General features: G+C 38.7%; 1 protein-coding gene across 1 annotated transcript; it reads left to right on the forward strand.

Annotated features, from left to right (window-relative positions):
• The first annotated feature begins 5,780 nt into the window (after positions 1-5,780).
• On the forward strand, positions 5,781-6,931 carry LOC145777193 (EKC/KEOPS complex subunit TP53RK-like). The gene has a single exon (XM_082588517.1). It carries the CDS (start codon positions 5,835-5,837, stop codon positions 6,528-6,530), a length of 696 nt encoding a protein of 231 aa, XP_082444643.1. The 5' UTR covers positions 5,781-5,834; the 3' UTR covers positions 6,531-6,931.
• The last annotated feature ends 15,370 nt before the right edge of the window (positions 6,932-22,301 follow it).

Genomic DNA, 22,301 nt, shown 5'->3' on the forward strand with positions numbered 1-22,301 from the left:
GAGTTGGCCCTATTTTTGGCCCCTTGTTTTAGAAGTTGGCTCTTTTTTGGCCCTTTTTAAACGTGCAGTTGGCCCCTTGCCAATTTACATCTGGTAACCCTGCTTTATGGAGATTCTGGCGATTGAAAACAAATCACAGTCACAGAGGGTACCTCTAAATACCCATTGTCGGGCATTGTCGGCTTTTTGGGGGGTTGTGGAGCATTTTCAGGGGTTGTCGAACATTTTCAGGGGTTTCAGGTATTGTAGAGTAGGCTAACTCAGGGGTAGGCAAACTACGGTCCGCGGGCCACATTGGTGAACGATAGCAATGGACTGGAGGCAGGCGTGGTTCTTTGTGAGAAATTGTTGAAAGGTTTGATATGCTTCTAAACAACTGACATTAGTCCCACAGCCGACTTAACTTATCCCGGGGGGAATTATTTTTTGTTATTATTAAGGTTGAAATTATCCATCGATTATACATTTTGTGGGGCTGGCTCAGCTGAAACCAACGCTGAGCCAAATGACGTCAGTTGAAACAATCTGAAACTTGAATTGTTATATAGTTTTCATCATAATTTCAATCAATTACCGTAGGCTATATGTCTGCAAACATAGGCGCTGACTTTTATTTTTGCACGGGGTGGCGGATAGCACAATATGGCAACCTAATAACTTTCAAACTGCATGTTTTTGTTTGATTTTTACTAAGCGTGTTTCGTAGATGCAATTGTCTTTTCACACCTGATTTGTAGCTCGATAATTTACAAAGCAACTTTAAAACAAAGCACAGGAGGTATGTCGTGAATTTTATTGTTACGTTGCTGCTCTGACACTTAACACTTGGCAAAAGTATTTTTGTGAACAGCAGCTCTGTCAATCCAACTGTTAGCCTAATCAACTGGTCAAGTTGTAACCGTGAAGCTTCAGCTTGATAAACATTTACAATTAGGACGTGGTTCAATCGCTGTTGCGTCATGGTAGATCGCAGGTAAGTTTTTAGGCGCCTGAGTGCACTAAACGATCGCCTCGCAGGTGGTGGAAGGCAACGTCGATAAGTATATTTTCACAATGCAGACCACGTTGGAAGCATTAATGAAATTGTTTCATTGCTTGCAAATAGATCAAGCAGTTGCGACATAGTTGCAAATCGGACAGAATGCTCTATCTTTGCATCTATCGTATTCTAGCCACGGGAAGTCGCTCTCCCACGATTTTTGATAGCTCCTCCCTTCAACAGCGATTATCCTGCTCGTGCTGGGTTCTTCCACCTCCCTGATAATGCTAACGCCTTTTGGCAGTGGCACACTTTCGTTTCGTTCAGGCGTTTGGTCACTTTCATGCTAGCTGAAATCCTGACTAGACGGTAGACGCAACAAAAAATGACTCAATGGAGGGCTGCAATTTTGAACGCTTTTTCAGTGGCATCTTTAAGCTGAATAAAACTGGAATGTCGGCGAAAACTTTTACTGGACGACTTTTCGTAATTTTTTCTATGATGTAATGTAACAAGCAACTCCTGTGTCAGACCAATAAATTCCCGCCTCACAGTATGTCACGCATTGACACGGTGACGCAATATTACTGCATGAAGTAGATAACAAAGTAGAAATTAAAGCATGAAGTAGATGAGAGTACACTCCAATTGAAATCGGAAAATAATTCAAAATGCAAAATGTTGAGTAATTGAAAAAGGTTGCTTTTATTATTGGGAATTGGCAGGGGGTGTAGCTTTCCTCGAATAAAATCATGTAAACGTGTAAATTTGCAGAACGTTAAAACTGGTACTTTACTAAGTGCACTTTTTAAATAAAACTCAAAAAGTTTCGAAAATTGCATTTTTTTAATGAAATTTGAAAATTGATATTCATTTAGGGGGTGGAGCTATCAATCATCGAGATAATTTTATTTCCAAGTATTTTACAGCTGGCATAATTTATAGCAATATTATGAGCAGTTTAAAAATTTTCAAAAAAGATTTTTGAGGGAGGCAATAGAAAGATCGTATTTTATTGATTAATAAATCCTATTGTAAACCTAACAAGTGTAACAATGACTTATGACAAGTAACAAATAAAACGATCGCAACAACAACAAGGAAAAAACTCGTAGCCACGTGTTGCGTAATCTTCACGTAGCTTGCTTGATGTTACGCGAGTATCATGCTTGTGACAAAAACAATCATTTTCTTCGCAATACTGTATTGGTTCACCTCTTCTTTACGTTGACTTAAAGCGAAAACCAAAGATCAAAAAAAGATTTAAACGTCCGTTCAAATTACATTTATTAGCAGTAAGTAATGTAACCTAAACGGGGTGGCTGCCACCCCGCCACAGCGGTTACGGGGTGGCGTGGCCACCCCGTAAGTCGGCACCAGTGTCTGCAAACATACAAATATCCAATTGGTCATGGACACTGCATAGCCTACAGGGTTTTAAACCAAATTTCAAGTTAATTTTTATTCCAGCAAAATTTATTGATGAGCATGGCTGTTTTAATGTCTATTTTACAGCATATCATATATGTCGTAGTATCATTGTTCACAGTGGCGTAGCCAAAGGGGGGTTGGGGGTTACAACCCGCCCTTTGGCACGCGTGTGACATTGAGAATGATGCTTTCAGTCTCTGTGTCCCTAAAACAAAGTTTTACCTAATTATAAGCGAAACTGCATTAAAAGAGAGAGTTTTGCCAATACCAAGCATTCAAACATCTCAGCCAGGAATTAGCAACAAGAAAACATAAAGACTTAGCTTTATTACCGAAAAAATGCCGAAGAAAACATGATCTTATCCTTTTGCTATGCCACCGGACAGCACCATTTTACAAGAATATTTATACCCATATTTTTGTTGAAAATGCTCTCAGAATGCACCAACTTTAAAGTAATTTTTCAAAATTTTCTGGGGGAGGCCCCCAGACCCCCCACCGCTGGCTGTCACCTTTGGTGAATACGCCGTCGGGCTTTGCCCGTCGGCCGTCAAAAACCCCCAAATTCCTGGCTACGCCACTGATTGTTCATATCTGTTTCATCTTTTTCTTTCTTTATAATTCATTTTCAAATTTTCTGGCCCCCCCCAAAAAAACTCCTAGATCCGCGCCTGACTGGAGGGTGTTTGCCATCAACATCATAAAAAACGACTCCAAGGACAAAAAGACTTCCAGCAAATAACTGAATTTGTAGAATGAAACATATTTGAACAGTGGATGGGTGGTACAAAATTTATACATAGCAGAAGGTGTAGTAAACACTTTGAAGCTTTTTTATTAACTATTATAATCATCTGTTTTTTTGCCAATCTGTTATTTTATAGATAAAATTTAGGTTTTTTTTTCAAAATTGTGGATGGGAGCACTAACAGCTTCTCCAATGTATTCCAATTTCCACCTCGCTGTGCTTGGCAACAAGTGTTGAAGACAAAGTTGGGCCGAAGCCCAAAACAAGACCGTACATTCTTGCAGGTCCAGGGCTGTGCGGTCGGTGGGATTTTGGTGTGTCCGGAGTCGGCCAGTTATAAACCGAGAAGTCGGAGTCATACATTTTTGCCAGACTCCACTGCCCTAGATTCTTCTTGTAGTTGTAAGCTACGGTAGCTAGCCTACTTTTCTTTTGTTGAGGGTGGCTGCTTGACTACAAGACCTTCCAGGTAACTTCGCATTCACCCGTTGCAGTATCCACACATTCTACGTGATCGTTTGTATTACTTGACTTAGCTTAATGAATGTGTGTATTCATGCTCACAACAAAATAAATGGCAATCAATCTTCAGAAAAATATTGCTGAAAAAATTTTTAGTTACAAAATTTGCAGATGGAAGAAAATTTTAGGATAGAAGGGAGAAAATGTCTTCCATGCCATACCCTGACTGTAAAATTTAAAAATTGGCAGAACTGCAAGAAGTTTTCTTTTCTTTTACATGAATCCATTCTCATCAAATGAAATGTTATATTTTGCTTCAAATTTTGGGTTCTAGAACATCGGCAGAACTTTACTACAGCAGTCTGAGGCTACATATCATGTAGGTGATTTTACTATTGCATTATCATGACTTGAATAGTATGTATTAAACAAACTTGATATTACGTATTTACATACATTTAATTCAGCAATACACATTTGGACAGGTCTCGATATGCTGCACCTGGGTACGCGACTTATGGCGGTAGACTTCAAGCTGCAGTTGCAACAAATTTTGTCATAACACTCTGTCCCTCTCGTGGCCTACCTTCTTTTTGAGTGAACTATCCTCTACTTCTATTATAGATAAATTATCGTACATAAGTAATCTCTGTCAAAAGGCAGGCAATGTTATATCAGAAATCATTATCGTTGATTTATACTGTATGGCTGGTTATTTTTTTCTGTCATTTATCGGTCATTGACCGATTTTTTAGCAAAATGTCCAAAAAAATATAGCCAATTCGGTCAAAATGTCTGAAAAAATATATAGTCAATTGACTATATATGACCAAAAATGACCGAAATAAATAAGATTGACCAAATTTTTTCAAGTCATTTCGGACAAATGACCGAAAAGTCTCAGCGAAAAAAAAAACCCAGCAGTGTATGGTACATTACAACCACAAACACTCTTATTACGGTATCGTTAACTGTAAAAAATCACATTTGAAAAAGCATAGAAAATAGAAAATAGGTGTAATAAATCTGGTGATAAGCTTAAGCATTGGTTGCTGTAATAAAAAAATCATTTTTAACATTAATCACAAAAAAAAATCAAACAAAAAGGAAACAGCCAAACTAATATTATACTGTTTTGTGTTCAATTCAATAATCAAAGTTCAACAGTTTCAAATTGTAGTTGAAAAAACATAGGCTCTCAGCATTCATGGTAATAAGAGAACATCGTAAATCAGTCCAAGAGTGCTGAACACTCGTTCGCTGGGGACAGAAGTAGGGGGTGTTACATGATAATTTCTTGCAAGCTTGGCTAACTTCAAAGGGAATCTGGTGCCATTGTTTGCCCACCAAACTATTGGGTCGGTTCGTTTTCGGTGGCATACAGGTTCCTATAGCTGTAAGAACTGGTCAAGTTTGCAAATATTTCCACCTTCGTTTTGCAATGCTTGACAGGATTCAAGCATAGCAGCAAACATGTTGTCCAATGAGCTAGCACTGGCAACATTAGATGAGGTTGTTGGTTTGTTTGAGCAACTTGTGTTTCTTCTAAAGGCATGTATGACTGGTTCTGAGACCTGAGTGTGCTTTTGCTGGCCAATATTTATTGGCAAAAAATAGCTGATACAATATATCGGCTACCCCTGGTATTGGCCGATAAATATCGGCTGACCGATATATCGGTCGAGCTCTAAATATTTCTATATCAGAATATTTCTATTCAGTTAATAAAGCCACAAAAAACATGTCGGCGAGCCCCATGAGGATCGCAAGCTGCAGTTTTCTCACTATTGAAATAGACCATTTGATCATGAAGTTAGTTACTGGAAATGATTTACAGTCAAGAAAATGCATTTATACTGCCGATATCGGTCAACGGTGCTTTATTTGTAGTTTCCTTCATCAGTATACATGAAATCTCCACAACTAAGCTTGCAATAACAGTTTCTCAGCCAAAAGATTTAGATTTATTTAAGTGATAAATTGCTGGGACAACTCGGTTTTTATCTTGGAATAGTTTAATGCTAAGAATGAAACCAATCATTTTGATACTGGTTGTTGAACTATGAGTTTAATTTTTTGCATTGTGAACTATTTTGTTTCTTGCTTTCATTGTTACTATTTATGATTACTTTTAGTTTTGTTGCATTTTGTGACAGATTATATAATAAGGTTGCAATTGTTTGTGTAAGGTTTCTATTAAATACAATCAAATCTATGGAGTCTTATGCTGAGTGTATGAATCTTATCCAGCAAGGAGCTGAAGCCAAACTTTATGAAACAACATACTTTGGACGTAACTGTTTTGTTAAAGAACGATTTCCAAAACTTTATCGTCTACCTGAAATAGATGAAAAACTCACAAAGAAGCGGGTTACTCAGGAAATACGAGCCTTGCAGCGTTGCAGAAAAATTGGTATTTTTACACCAGCTATTTACTTTGTTGATCTTGCCAGAAATACGATTTTCTTAGAGAAACTTGACGGTATTACAGTGAGAGAGCATATAATCAAATGCCGAAAACTATCTTCATCTAATTCTTATGAAAACTTGTATTCTTTGGCAAAAGTTGTTGGAAGAATATTGGCTAAAATGCATGATGCAGACATTATACATGGAGATCTTACTACATCAAACATGATCCTTGCTAATGAAAGAAAACATGATAACATAAAAGAAAGTGATATATATTTGATCGATTTTGGACTGAGTTCATATTCTTCATTAGCAGAAGACAAAGGTGTTGATCTGTACGTTTTAGAAAGAGCGTTTCTTAGCACCCACCCTAAGTCAGAAAATTTGTTTTCTGAATTGCTGGAATCTTATAAAGTTGTATCTAAAAATTCCAAGGTGGCTTTGAATAAATTAGAAGAAGTTCGATCGCGTGGGCGGAAGCGGTCCATGGTTGGTTAACACTGTGAAGACGATTGGTGTACAGACACAGCATGGACAATTTTAAGAGATGGAGGATACAGGCTACATTAATTGGTTTCTGAGACATTTTTATGGATTTAATTTATGGGAGTTATATTCATTTTTATGCAAGTTTGTTAATAACTGTCATAAGTGTTACATATACTGGTTATACGATTTTTAGTAGAGTGGCTGCTTTTTTGAATAATCAGAATGTAAACCAAGCAACATTTTAACATTCATGATGTCATACAAAAATAGATTTATCCAAAGTTTTTAAGCTCTGCTTTGTAAAGTGCCAAGGAGAAACACATTCTGCGATGGGTATGGCATTATATAAAAACACGCATTATAATTATTTTAAGCATCTTAAAAAGTGATTTACATTGCGTATCATGGACTGCGAGTAGTAACGTGAATGTCTCTGGTCAGATTTTGTACAGTCAGCTAGTTCAAACTGCGTTTTTTTTTGGATTTTAGCATTGTAGGTAGAGGAGAACGGGGAGGGTTGTTACAGTTTTCAGTAAATGTAAGATTTCTTTCTTACTATTTGCACAATGTTGCTGCAAATTTAATACATTAGTGTCGCATGACCGCCTGACCGGTTGTTATAATCGCAACTTTAATTATTTTTAATTAAGCTTTAAAAATATTTGCATATACATAACTGACATACCTATGAGTCAGTTGTAACATCTCACCCCAGTATCGGGGTGAGTTGTTACACAGTATGGGGTGAAATGTTACTTTTGTTAAGACTGGAATCAGCTATTTTTTATAACTATTTAAGAAGACTACCTTTAAGAGAAAACATCTAAAGATGCAATATTTAACAAAGTCTGCCAGAATTTTTTGAACACTCAAATTTAATTATACAGCTTCGGTAGAGAGTTTGTCTTGTTGAACCATAGGCATACGAAGCCGAGCAACGTTATCAAGTTTAACATAGCTCGGCTTCGTATGCCTATGGTCCAAATTTAATTGAAAAAACAAACAAACAAGCAACAACACCACCAAAAACAATGCATTAAGTTATTATTGGGTGTAGCAAGCACACAATCTCTACCCAACTACTCATTGCAGTTTTCACAAACATATTGCTTTTCAAAGTCAGTGCATGCTTCATGTGACCAGCCTTTGCAGTGTAGACACATAATCCATGTTTCTCCTGATGCAGAGTTTGAGTATGAATCATCGCACACCATGCAGAGCCACTCCTTTGATTTCTGGCTGCAATTCTTCTTTAAAAGGTTTCACTTGGTTTGTTTTGGCCAGTCTTTTTAGCTTTTCTCATAATGAAGGCATCTTCTATTTTTATTTTATTCGGGAGTTGAAGTAACAACAGCAGAATAACGTTTTTGAGATGTATGCTTGTCTACTCTTGTTGAAGCTTTTGGAAAGGGTCGAATTGAAACAAGAGATGCTGTTATGCCTTCATGTAAATTGTAAAACCTACATTTCAACACATGCGGATGCAGTGTAAGGCATTTTAGATGTTGCACTGATACTTTCCACAGAAGATGAAGTAGAGCATAATTCAACTACTGTACTTGAGCAGGTGAGGCAACAGGCACGTCAGCTCTTTATTGAGCAACAAGATTTGATTGCTCGCTACTCAAAGATCGATCTGTTGCCTTGCGTTTCAAGTAGGGATAGTTCTTCCCGTAATTTATTCCGATAAGCGTACGGCAGAAAACGCGGTGTGGAAACACAAAACGGTTTTGCATCGTCTTTCAGTTTAATGCAGAATTGATCGCCCTCCATTGTTCGAATTTGTCCATCGAAAACTTTTGGAGACTCCTTGAGGAGTTCATTTTCAGTCACTCTTGTGAGACCGGTGTAAGTTTGACAGATACTTTGGATCTGTGTTGGGTAGTCTTTTGGCAATATTCGTAGATCCTTCGCCAACTTCCACGAGAGGAAGAGTCCTCCTGGAATGGATGGAAGTACGTAGATCGTTTCTTCCATTGTCATTTCACCAAGCGTTATGGTGACTGGTAATTCTCCAATCGCACACAAGGGTGTTCCATCTACTGACGAAGCTGCTTTGAGGGATGGTTGGAGGAGATTCTCAACATCTTCTAACAATGATAGAATGAAAACATCTGCGTCGTCACGTCTGCATCAGAATCTGATAGTGCGTCAATGGTGCTGGACCCGTTAAGACCAGTGATATGAACTGTAACTGTAGGAGCTTTGTTACTCATCGTACAAATAGAAGACTGCTCGCATCCTATTTTCAACAGGGAACCGGCTGCTGTAGAGATCTGCCCAAGCGTGTGAGCAGGTGGAGTGGTATGAGGCAGGCGGCGTTCAGAGCCACTGCTTCTACAATGGGACACAAAATGATCCAGTTGTCCACATTTATGACATGTTTTACCTTTGAGAGGGCAGTTTTTTTATGTTCTTGTGCCATGGTCGGCCACATCTACCATATTTGTTCATTCGGTTCTTGTTTTCAGTCTGCGCACGTGGTGAGAATGATGTCACCTTTTCTCTGTCTCGAAAACGTGCGCGCGCAGAAGTACGGTTGATCACGTGACTTTTAATGTTGGCTCTTTGTTGATTCGTGAGCGTGGCATGTGGCTGCTGCTTTATCTAAAGTCAACTTTCGGTCACGTAATAGCTCTTCTATCGCATCGCCATCAAAAATTCTTTCAATAATCTGGTCACAAATAGCTTTGTTTGAACATTCATCAGAACAGTAGTTACACGTTCTTACAAAGTGGCGTCATCAAAAGGTAGTCATCAAAAGATTCACCTCAAGTGTTGTCTTCTTTTGTGAAACGCCTTACGCTCTACCGTTTCGTTGACGGTTCCTTCAACATGTTCTGTCAAAGATTAAATAATGCTTTTGACATCTTGGTTCTTATCGTCTGGTAAGCCTAGGCAGGGTTGGAAGTCGTTAGTCAAAAAGCAATGACTATTTCCTTATTCGATAGTGTCCAAAAAAGCAATGACTTTCCGCTATCGATACTTTAAAAAAAGCAATGAATAGCAATAACTAAAAATTGACTGGCCAAAAAACAAGCCCAAAAACAAGCAACCCGCAAGCTCAAAAAAAAAATACGAAAACTCGAAAAAAACAAGCCCAAACTTGCCGAAAAACCGCAAGGTTGGCAACACTGTTAACGACTCTCACTAGCACGGTTTTCCTGAACTGTATTGCCGCAAAATTTTCCTTAATCCTTAAAAGTTCGAAAACCGGAAGGGGACTAGGTCGGATAGTAATCCGAAAACTAAATCTCGTAAATTCGTTTTGACGACGAAGTAAGTGAACAACAAAAAATGATTCAGCAGTTCTCCTAAATATCGATTAGTGAAAAAGGAATAATGATTTCGTTGCTTGCATAAAAAAGCAGTGAATAACGAGCATTCGATATTTATTTTTAAAAGGAATGGGTATAAGCATTCGATATTCAGAAAGCAACGAATAACGCTATCGAATAGTGACAATTAGTCGTTACTTCCAACCCTGAGCCTAGATTACTGACGCCTGGAGAAAGCCAGTCTCAAGACATTGTACTGGGTAGCGCCATTTTTTTTTCGTTAGTTTTGAAACTAAAGAATAGGCATTCCATTCTTCTACCCAAGCTGCAAACGTACTTCCTCGATCTATATCAAGATCTAACTTCGGAATGTCACTTCTTTTAAAAGTGAAAGGCATACTTCTGTTCTCTTTAAATAACAGATTTGAACTACTCGCAGCGCCATGTTATGTTTCTATACAACGTTTTTATTCAAGAACCGATAAACAGCTTACACATCGGGTTACGATATAGCACTGGAAACGAGACAATGCAATGTTCAGTCCAGGGTTGCCAGATTGTAAAGGCAACAATATACCAAACTTTGAATTAAAATATACCAAACCTATTTTTACCTGAAAAAAACAAACAAACTATGAGCAATTAGAAGCACATATACAAACCACTGGCGCCGGGTTACGGGGTGGCCACGCCACCCCGTAACCGCTGTGGCGGGGTGGCAGCCACCCCGTTTAGGTTACATTACTTACTGCAAATAAATGTAATTTGAACGGACGTTTAAATCTTTTTTGATCATTGGTTGGTTTTCGCTTTAAGTCAACGTAAAGCAAGAGGTGAACCAATACAGTATTGCGAAGAAAATGATTGTTTTTGTCACAAGCAATACAAGCATGATACTCGCGTAACAAGCAAGCTACGTGAAGATTACGCAACACGTGGCTACGAGTTTTTTCCTTGTTGTTGCGATCGTTTTATTTGTTACTTGTCATAAGTCATTGTTACACTTGTTAGGTTTACAATGGAATTTATTAATCAATAAAATACGATCTTTCTATTGCCTCTCTCAAAAATCTTTATTGAAAATTTTTAACCTACTTGCGATCTACCATGACGCAACAGCGATTGAACCAGGTCCTAATTTTAAATGTTTATCAAGCTGAAGCTTCACGGTTACAACTTGACCAGTTGATTAACAGTTGGATTGACAGAGCTGCTGTTCGCAAAAATACTTTTGCCAAATGTTAAGTGTCAGAGCAGCAACGTAACAATAAAATTCACGACATACCTCCTGTGCTTTGTTTTAAAGTTGCTTTGTAAATTATCGAGCTACAAATCAGGTGTGAAAAGACAATTGCATCAACGAAACACGCTTAGTAAACATCAAACAAAAACATGCAGTTTGAAAGTGTTTAGGTTGCCATATTGTGCTATTCGCCACCCCGTGCAAAAATAAAAGTCGGCGCCTATGATACAAACATCATCATCATAATCCATCGTCGGTTTGTTCCCCACTAGTGGGGGTGGCCGATTGTTTCCGCGCAGCAATTGTTTTTATCCCTTTTCTCCATTTCACCCTGTCCCTTGCATCTTCCTCCTTCAGTCCGATTTTTTTAAATTCATCCTTCACTTGTTGTTTCCACGTTCTTCTTGGACGACCGCGTTTTCTCTTCCCATCCACCTTTAGATCTAGTGCCTTTCTAAGAAAACTTCCTTCCTCCCTCCTTATCACATGTCCATACCATCTTACTCCATTTGCCCTTGCCATTTGGTCTATGGTCTCTCTCATCTCTAGCATATCCAACAATTCTTCAGTCCTTTTTTCCCTTCTCGTTTTCACCCCACACATTGCTCTCGCCATTGACCTTTCCGTTCTTCTCAGGATTGCCAGTTCACTCTCTCTCAATACCCATGTCTCGCTACCATATAGCATTGCAGGCCGCACACAGCTCCGATATACTTTTCCTTTCATCCTTAGTGAAAATTTTCTGCCATGCAACATTTCCCCACATTCCCTGAACTTTGCCCAGCCCAATCTTGCCCTTGTTGTCACCGCTGCTTCACATCCACCACTTCCATCTATCCGATCACCCAGATAACAGAAGTCTGTCACTGTTTCGATGCCATGGCAGAACTCATCATCATGGCCTTCCACTTCATTCCTTCCTTTACTGCATTTCCCACAAACAAAACACTTCGACAAACAATACATGTTAACAAAACCGGCCATTTTTCATCAAGAACCTTGAAAAATAAATGTTTGACAATGCATTGATAATATGAATGGAAAAGTTTAGTCAAGTAATTCAAACTCATTTCCATTCTCATTTTCTAGATCATACATATTATGTGAATTAAAGTTTGCGAACATTCGTTGGGTAACATCAAATTTCTTACAGCATTCTCCTTTCATAATTAAACAATGCCTTACCCTCAGAATTGCTTCTAGCATTGGAAGTTTAAGCCTATTTCGGAATTTAGTTTTTACACAAGTGACGTGGCTAAACATTCTCTCAACAATAGCGTTACTGACTGGAGTAGCCAAACAAGCAAGAGCATAATGTGCTAACTCTTTGTAGGGTTTACAACTATCAACAGTTTCAAAGTTTCGGATACCAAGCCAAAATGGAACAGTTTCTTTTGGTAATTCGTCAGGAAAAGCAGACTTTTCTTCTTCCCATATGTGACAAATTAACTTTCTGTACTGGCTTTCAAGATCTGGATTACGTGATAGAAGGTGCTGAAATGGAAGTTGCGAAAACGGTAAACGTGACATCTGTGAAAGAACTACATTTGGATGAACGGAATGGCCCGTTTCGGTGAGTCCGATCCCTATTTGGTGATTTTTTCAATTATTTTTTTTTAAATTATCGGGTACCGTAGCCTAATTAGTAGGCTATTGCCGTTTTAGGGGATAGGGTTAGAGGTTAGAAACTCACCGAATAGTAGCAGACTCTGGATAAAGGCCACTGAGACCTTGAAAAATTTGCTTAGAGGAAGGGAGCCTTTTTTCAACTTGAATCAACAATTCCATTAAAAACTGCATGCATCGCTCAAGTAGAAGCTCCACCGAAACTATAAATTGTGAGTTTCCAGCATTCTCGTTTGCAGCGTAACAATTCAGACTGAAATCTTGAATCAAAATCAATAAGTGAAATTGGTTTTTGATATCCCCGAGTCTCATAGAGTCTTTGCTTCAGGGTTTTGTGATGCACATCCAACTCACTAATCATTTTCTCTGGGCCAGCCTTAGAGGCTTGAAAGAATGCATTAACCTTTTCAAATTCTTGGATCACTGGAGCAACCATAATTAAATACAAGTAAGTTATGTCATCACACAAGATATTACGTAGAGTTGCAGCCTTGTATCTGACAGCTTGAGTTCCAATTAGCTCTGCTGCTGCAAAGTATTCTTTTAAAACTTTCCAATAGATTGGTAATCAACTTTCCGCGTACTAACCACCTTGTTGCACTCATTTTTTGGAAAGGAAGAGAAGCTGAACTGCTCTCAGCAGTATCCTAGGCCTTAAATAAAGTCTTGTACTCGTCTCTCCTAAGTGCACTCTTACTAAACCAAGATGGAATTTCAGCTAAAAGAAAGCCTAAAGCTGAAGGAAGCTTTTCAAAGCCTTTCGCTACACACAGAGCAAGACTGTGGCAAATGCGCTTAAACAAAACACAGCTGGGCGATTCCTTCAAAATCCTTGAAAACAACGAGTTTTGCTCTCCCACCATATTTGCTGCTCCATCACTTCCAAATCCGATGCAGTTCTTCAAATCCATACCAGCATCTGCAAGAGTTTGTTTCAGCAAACAAAACAAAGCTTCTCCTGTAGCTCTGGTGACGGGAACTAATCCGAGTAACCCAACATCAATCTTTTCAAGCCTTTCATTGAAGTAAATCACAAGAGCACACATATGTTTGTCAGAGGAAATGTCACTAGATTCATCACAAATTAAAGAAAAGAGCTTGTTTTTTATATCTTCCATGAATTTTTCAAATAATGATTTGGACAAAACGTTGTGAATTATTTTGGAGCACTTCGTTCTGTGCAAGCGAATATTGGCTAAAGCACTGCCTGTGCCATGCTTTTTTACTATCTCACTTAAATGATCCACAGTTGATACAGAACAATGACAACATACCGAAGCAGCAAGCTCCATTTCCACTTTTTTAACTTCCAGTGAAGGTGACACGCTTTGAAATGTTATTTTTCTTGAATTGTTAGTTGCATTTTCTGATGCTGGATGATGGCTGCTTTTCGTACCGCAAGCACTTTTCCGCAAAGTTTGCAATAAGGTGCATCTCCTCCATCACTTGATTTAGAGATCCAAGGAAATTCATCAGACCATTCTGAACGAAATTTTCGTTGACCATCATAACGTGGTTTCCATTTCCTTGATGCCATTATTATTCAATTTTGAATTTCCTATGCTCTACTGTTACTGTAAAGGGTTGCCAGATTGTAAAGTAAATCTCTGGTAGAAATTCAGAAACAGTTTTTTTAATTTCAAAAATATACCAAGAATATACCAGTTTTCCAAAAGATACCAAACGAAAAAATCGCATACCAAACAGGTTTGAAATATACCAGATTTCTGGAATTTGGTATATAAATATACCAGTTGGCAACCCTGGTTCAGTCGACCATGACATTACAGGGTTGCCATGTCGCACAGTCATAAGAAAGCTCATCAATACATACGGCAAAAAGATAGGGGCTTAACACTCCACTTTGTCTGACTCCATTCGACACAGTAAATGATTGGGACAGGTGACCTCTTCACCTCACTTGCACAAAATTGGTCATGAATATGAGTTTAAAAATGAAGCCTGCAAATGAATTAACTGCCGCTACTTTTTTGTTACAGTTTAAACACGCTATCTGCTCAGTTATTTTTATATGTTACGTGGCAGGGTTTTAGTTACACCATGTAACTCGTTTGTAATATTTTGTCTGTCAAATTATTCCAGTTTTTTCATTTCATATCTAATTTCGAATAAATAGTTAGTTATATATTATGCATAAGTTATGTATAGGGTTGCCAGATGTTCACTATTTTAGTGAACAAATCACTATTTTAAGAAAATGTTCACTGTAAACTATTTTGCTAATAGTGATAGTGAACATGTTCACTATTTTGACAATTAATTTTTGTCTACAATTCTGTCAATATATTTTAGCCAATAGCCATGGATTAACCAGTGACTATACACTTCTGCTGCTTAGAGAGTAAAAGCACATGAGTCTGGTGCTTTGAGGAAAAACCCCTAATATGCTACCCCAGTGTAATTTCGCCAAAGCCAGGCTTGGCCAGCACGAAGTCCAACAGTGGAGTGTACACTGTAGTGTACAGCCTAGGTAGCTGACAAACTGAAAGCCACTAGCCAGAGCAACTAACAGCCTAGAAGTTTGGCCATTTAACTGTTTGTTTATAGACTGTGTAGGCCAGCTACTCAATCATGTGTGATGTGGCTATAATAAGTTAAGATCATCGCTGGAAAAGTGGACTAACTTCTTTCAGAAAGAAACTGCACCTAAATTGTTAAAATTTGTCCAGTATGCAATGTCTCCCTGTATCTAATGCCAATGTTGAGAGAATTTTTAGTGTTATGGGTAACATATGGACAGATGAGCGAAACCAGTGGCGTACCAAGGGGGGAGGGTTGGGGGTCACAACCCCCCCCCCCCTTTGTCACGCGTGTGACATCATGATATTGAGCATGATGCTTTCAATCTCTATGCCTCAAAACAAAGTTTGCCTAATTTTAAACGAAACTGCATTAAAAGAACGAGTTTTGCCAATACCAAACATTTAAATACCTCAGCTGGGAATGAGCAACAAGAAAACATAGAGACTTAGCTTTATTACCGAAAAATGCCCAAGAAAACGTGATCTTATCCTTTTGATATGCCACCGGACAGCACCATTTTAGAGGAATATTTATACCCATATTTTTTGTTGAAAATGCTCTCAGAATGCACCAAATTCAAAGTAATTTTTCAAAATTTTCTGGGGGAGGTCATCCAGACCCCCCGCCGGTCGGGCTTCGCCCGACGGCCGTCAAAACCCCCCCTTTCAAAATTCCTGGCTACGCCACTGAGCGAAACCGTTTAGCTGTTTATTCTGTTAAAAGTGAATTGTGTGTATTCTTTAACATACCTTTTAGCTACCTTAGCCTACTTAGAATTTAAAGAACAAATTTCTGCAAACAAACCTTTATTGAAGGCAGCAGTCGCATGAAAAGTATGTTAAGTAAACTAAGTTACATAAGCAAGTAGGAGTGTTCTAATTAGCGCTTCTAATCGTGGGCAGTGTTGTACGCGTCATTGAAATAATTTGACGGCGTCAGCGTCAGCGCGAATTGCCTAAAAACTTTACGGCGTAAAGGACTGCGTAAGCTCTTGAAGAAATTGACAGCCTCAGCGTCAGCGCTAATTTCTAGCGCTATTTTTTGCCAGCGTCTCATAAAACGGAAATATTTCAACCAAGTTCAGGCTAACAATAGCTATAAATAAAGAGCAGATATTATGTTTTGAGACTGTATTGTAATTAGCTGCTCAGCCTATTAGTTATTTCCTTGCAGAAAAACAAGCATTTCAAAACGTTGTCTGACAATCTGCTGCGTTTGGGACGCATATTCAGGGGCGCCAAAGCGATTTTTGACTGGAGGGGGCAGGAGTATGAAAAAAGGGCACTTTTGCTGCTGAAAAGCCAATTTGTTTTTAAGTTTTAAGATATGATATAGCGATAATGCTCATCTATCAGCTCATTATCGAGTAATGATACAAGTGTCCGCTATACAAACAACAATGGCACGGAAGGGCATCATGCTATTTTATAATGATGTAATATAACTTACTGTAATGGAGAATTTTGTGTCGTGAATATTATTTTGAGGCAAAAATAGAACATTATAATTCGCTAAAAGCGAATAGCATAAATTGTTATATTGCAAAGTGTGCAGTCGCTTACATGACCTTAAAAGGGCACCATTTCCCCCTCTTTACTCCCCATCCAAAAATTTGAGGGCAGGGGGGCATCCGCTCCCCCCCCACGCTTCCGGCGCCCCTGCGCATATTGTCCTTTCCAAGTGAAAACATGCGTTCCACAGCAGCACTGGTTGGTATTGGTGTGTTGTATTTCAAAAACAAGTTGAACGTTTAGTCGGAAAGATATCACTGTTCCAAGCGTGCTGTGATAGTTTAGCATGTATAAATCTTTTAGCGAGGTCCACTGCACCAACATCGCTCTTTTCAGGGGCATAGAGCTCTTGAAATAAAAGTATATTCAACGTCCGCGATGCCATTCATGGATTTTTCGCTTTCTGTCTCTGATCCCTTGTTCTCAATACATGGGTGATCACCATTTGGCGAACTTCTTCCGCGTGTATTCCAGGGAGCCATTCCAACCAACGCCAAAGCCGGTAATTCGGATGAGTCGCGCTGGCCAGAATATATTGTGAAACTCATATTGTGAAACGAGATTTTCCATGAAAACAAACAATGACGCTTAGCGCTTGACGCTTAAAATCGGCAAAATAGTTGACGGCGCTATCACTTCCGTCAACTGAAAAATGAATTGACGGCGCTAGCCTCAGCGTCAACAAAAAGTTGACGCCGTCAAATGACGCCGTCAAATTGACGGCGTCAACGTACAACACTGATCGTGGGTCTCTTTTCTTGCCATTTTAGCATCAGTAGGTAGGAATGCTGTGTACACTGCAAGATACTAGCTAGCCAATTACCTGGATTCAACCTGTGACAAGTAGAGCACTAGGGGAGACCGGGGCTAAAAGTAACAGGGGTAAGTTGTAACACTATCATTTTCTCCCCAACTAAACAGAAAAATGTATTTCTCTATTGCGCCCTCTATCAAGTGTATTGTAGCTAAGTTACAGAGAAATCCTCGTTTTAATATCTCTCCGTACAGTTGAGTTATAACGAAAAGCATTTTTTGCCTACTGAAAGTAAAATTTTAGAAAAATAAACTTGTAGTTACTACGACAAGAAAAAGTAAGCTAGTGGGCTGGTCTTTTTTATTTGGTATAACCATTTACTTAGGTATTTAAAAAATTAAAGGTGACCAAAAATATGTGGCATTTTATTGGTGAAATATCGAACAGTTTATGGCTTACTGCTATTGGGGCAAGATGTAACAAGACCTGTGTTATGTTCTTTGGCAGTAAATGAGCTAGATTACTTGGTAACTGTTACAATTATGCGTAATTATAAAAGAAAAAGTGAACGTGAGAATATTCCACCTGCATCACTGGAAATGAGTCTATTCGAAAAATTGCCAAAGATTACAACATATGCCATGTGACTTTGTACAGACTGGTTAAGAAAGTTGAAGGTAAATTTAACTAGCCTACCAGAGATAGCCTACTGATTGTAAGAAAAAACATTGAACACCTGTAGGCCTATGTCTTTCGAGCGTATTCGAACAGTTGTAGACCGGGGGAAAACTGGGTCAGGTGTGAAAAGTGCCATGGTTGGTCGCATTCTCAATGTACCGAGGGATTGCCAAAGTATTATTGTCACCTTTGTGAGGAGTAGGCTAAAGGAAAAATGTGAATTTTTGAAATGCCTATTATATTGAGTGCAGTTTTGCTTTAGTGTGTACCTTCTGGTGAACATTTTCTGACCTTGAAGAGTGAATAAACCTTTCTTGAGCAAAAGTGAATGTTTAGTAAAGTGTTTGCTATTTATTAGCAGCAAGAATACTCTGTTACAACTTGCCTCTGCCTGTATTACAACTTGCCCCAGATCCGGGGCAAGTTGTAACGCTCGATTGAAGTTTTTCTAGGCCAATTTTCTTAAAATCCTTAATACATATCACATGGCTTTAGGTGGAATAATATGCGCAAATAGTCTACCTATACAACTAATCTCCAAAAAATTTACTCAGACTTGTTTTTACAGACATATAATAAATAATTCAAAAAATGTTGCAACTAGCCCCGGTCTCCCCTATAGCCTACAGTACTTGCTAAAGAAGACCAAGAAAGTAAAATTTTATTAAATTTCATCTGTGGTATCACTTGTGAACCAAATTGTTGTGTCAGACAACATCACATAATTGCAACAATTTTTTGCATATTATTTATGCAATAATTCTTTACATATTTGGGCGTGGTTGCACTCATTTAGGCGTGTGGCATGCGTTAGAGGGTGCAATTGCGCGTATTTTGGGCTTTGGCATGTGTTTGAGACAGTGGCGTAGCCAAGAAGGGGGTTTTGGGGGGTTACAACCCCCCTTTGGCACGCGTGTGACGTCACTATATTGAGAATGATGCTTTCAGTCTCTATATCTTTAAAACAAAGTTTGCCTAATTTTAAACCAAACTGCATTAAAAGAGCGAGTTTTACCAATACGAAACATTCAAATACGGTATCTCAGCCAGAAATTAGCAACAAGAAAACATAGAGACATAGCTTTATTACCGAAAAATGCCCAAGAAAACATGATCTTATCCTTTTGCTATGCCACCAGACAGCACCATTTTACAGGAATACTTATACCCACATTTTTGTTGAAAATGCTCTCAGAATGCACCAAATTCAAAGTCGTTTTTCAAAATTTTCTGGGGGAGGCCCCCCAGACCCCCCGCCACTGGGTGTCGCCTTTGGCGAAGACGCCGTCGGGCTTCGCCCGCCGGCCGTTAACCCCCCTCCCTTTCACAATTCCTAGCTACGCCACTGCTTTAAGAACTTTGAGGATGCGGTCGCGCGCTTTCAAAATGTTCACTATTTTGAGGAAAAAAATTTGGCAACCCTAGTTATGCATCGGTAGCTTACATAGCTGCTGCAGTGCACACTAGTGATGCAAGCCGCGCCGCGCCGCGCCGCGTACGCGGCCGCTTTTGACTTTTTCGCCGCGTGCCGCGCCGCGCCGCGTGGAAGGTTGAAATGACAAAGCCGCGCCGCGCCGCTTGCCGCGTAAACTTTCAAGAAATTAATTTTTCGTAAACGTAAACTTTCAAGAAATTAAACTTTCGTAAACGTAAACTTTCAACTTTTCAAGAATCAGCTATGAAACTTCAAATTTAAATTGGAAACACGGATCAGTTATTTTTCCCTTCGGAAACCCTAAGATGGAAAGCTATGCAAATGCAAATTGCAAATGGCTTGCAGTTGACAGGGTTTTAGGGCTTGCTTGTCAGGGAAGCTGTACGAATGTTTTTGGTTAGTAGCCTAGCTGATAAGCTCAGTTACCAGGCTATAGGCCTAGCGCAACTACCGCATTATTTACTATATCAGTTAGCCCAGTGAGTTCAGGCTATAAGTTTTACTCTTGTGTGTGTAGTTCATATAGCCACTGGCATTATAATTGCATTATTGCTTACAAAAAGTGTTCAAAAGTCCTGATACTGGATCCAGGAACATTCTATTTGTCTTAGTTTGTATTATGTCTTAGAACTTAGATGCATTGCTGATAAGAGAATATGATCTGGTTAGCCTGGCCAATTAGTGCACAACTGTATTGGTACTAGGTTACCAGTTATATGCCATGGATGCTTTTTCCTACAATTGACTTTCTAAACAATAACTCGTTAAAATATTTTTTTTTAATTTTGTAATTTGCGGTGTGCGGTGCGGTGCAGTGTCAAAGTTCCAGATAAATTGCGGTGTGCGGTGCGGTGCGCGGATAGATGAGTCAGTTGCGGTGCGGTGTGCGGATAAAAATTTTGGGTTCGCTGCATCTCTAGTGCACACTGCCAGTTGCTTTAGGTTGGAAAACTTCTGTAGCCTATTAACTTCCTCTTTTATGAAATCCATCTGAAAAAGGCTTGAATCAAACTTTTTAAGACGATAGGCTACATATTACATAGCCTATAATCTGATATGTGCATTGTGCAGGTTTTTTGATTGACAGCTGGATTTCCTAAGTAGACCTCCAATATTCACCTTGTTAAAAATTTAAATCGACTTTGAACAGAGATAGTTAGGTTTTTCACTGGTTAATACAAACTCTTAATTCAGTTACGTTCTTGCTTGTGTGGCTTAAATTTGCAGGGGTTCGAGGTTTTATTGTTGATTTAAATGTTTATTCCCCTGATGACAACAGAACCGCTGGTGGCGTAACAAAGCTTCGATGGTACAAAGGTAACACAATGAGTCTCAAGTTCTTTTATTCGTGAGTTCGAATTGAATTTAGATTTTGAATTTTGAAAAGTTATCTTATGAGTCTGAGTTAATTTTCAGTAATATTATGAGTCTCTGTTAAAATTGTTTTGTGCAGAGGTATATAAACCACTTTCAGAAAAAGGAAAAAGCAAACAGTTACGTAATTTAAAATTGGCAAATTTCAACAATGTTTACAAACTAGGGTGAACTCCTGGTGAGATTCTGTCGCAGAGGTGAACTGCGGATATAACGTTTTGTTAAAGCAGAGAAGATTGAAAGCGATGACTTGCCATTAAACAGAATCACTTGAGGAAAGCTGTCGGTGGAAGATTAGTTGAGTAAAAAATGATCCATCAAAATTATCTCGGTGCACAACAAGTGAGCCTTTTTTAAGAGACGCAAATGTTATGTAAGAATTACATTTTTGTAGAAAGCTAAAAACAATGGAAATTCATTCGGGTCCCTACAAATTGATATGATTTCATGTTGGTAATAAATTTGCTTCAATTTTCGCATAGTCTTTTTGTTAAATAAAAAGTACATGTCTTTCCATTCTTTCTGACACCATTGATTTTTGTCATCAATGTTTTTCTTTGCAGACACACAATGTTTTTTTCCAGCAGGCCATTCTAGATTTTAGCATGAAGTTTACAGAAAAATGGAAAATAAGCTTTGACTTAACCTACAACTAAAGTGGTTGATCACTCAGTTTTTCGCTTTTTATCACGTTTTTGCTGAATATAAATATTCTTTTATCGAGGATATCTTCTTTTTTTTTTATTCTATGTTTTCATATACTGTATAGGCCTATCCATTTAATTCTCAACACGACAAAATGTGTGCCAATATGCTGACAATTCTGAAACTTTGCTTTGGTAAAATCCTAACAGCTAGAATTTAACTACAGACAGTGGCACACCGTTTCGTTCTAAACGCCTTGTCAGTGCATGAGGTAGGCAGTAGGCTGCACTGGGTATGACCACGTGGGAATAAGTGTTTCCACTTTGAAGTTAAATGTAAGACATAGGCTAACAAAGGTCTATACCGTACTAATATTGATGTGGATGAGCAGTTATGATAATAATAATAAAATGGAGAAAGAAAAACGGACATAAAAGAAGCCCATCCTCAGGCGTTTCGATGTGGCCCTGGAGAGCAGGTGTTGAGCTCTTATGGTCAGACTGCACATCACACACACACAGTAGCCTACGACGATTGAGGTTTGAGATCCAGTTTAAGTTAGCCTATTGTTTCTTGTCCTGGTGGGTGATGGAATCATCAGTGGTGCCGAAGTAGGGAGGGATGGGGAGGATATATCCCCCCCAATATTATGATAAATTTTATCTTGCGAAAAGTTTTTTTTCAGTTTTTTT

The sequence above is a fragment of the Aplidium turbinatum genome, chromosome 1, assembly GCF_918807975.1.
Source record: "Aplidium turbinatum chromosome 1, kaAplTurb1.1, whole genome shotgun sequence".
Classification (NCBI taxonomy): Eukaryota; Metazoa; Chordata; class Ascidiacea; order Aplousobranchia; family Polyclinidae; genus Aplidium; species Aplidium turbinatum.

Coding starts and splice junctions, on each gene's coding strand:
- LOC145777193 (XM_082588517.1), top strand. CDS start 5,835: ATGGAGTCTTATGCTGAGTGTATGAATCTTATCCAGCAAGGAGCTGAA.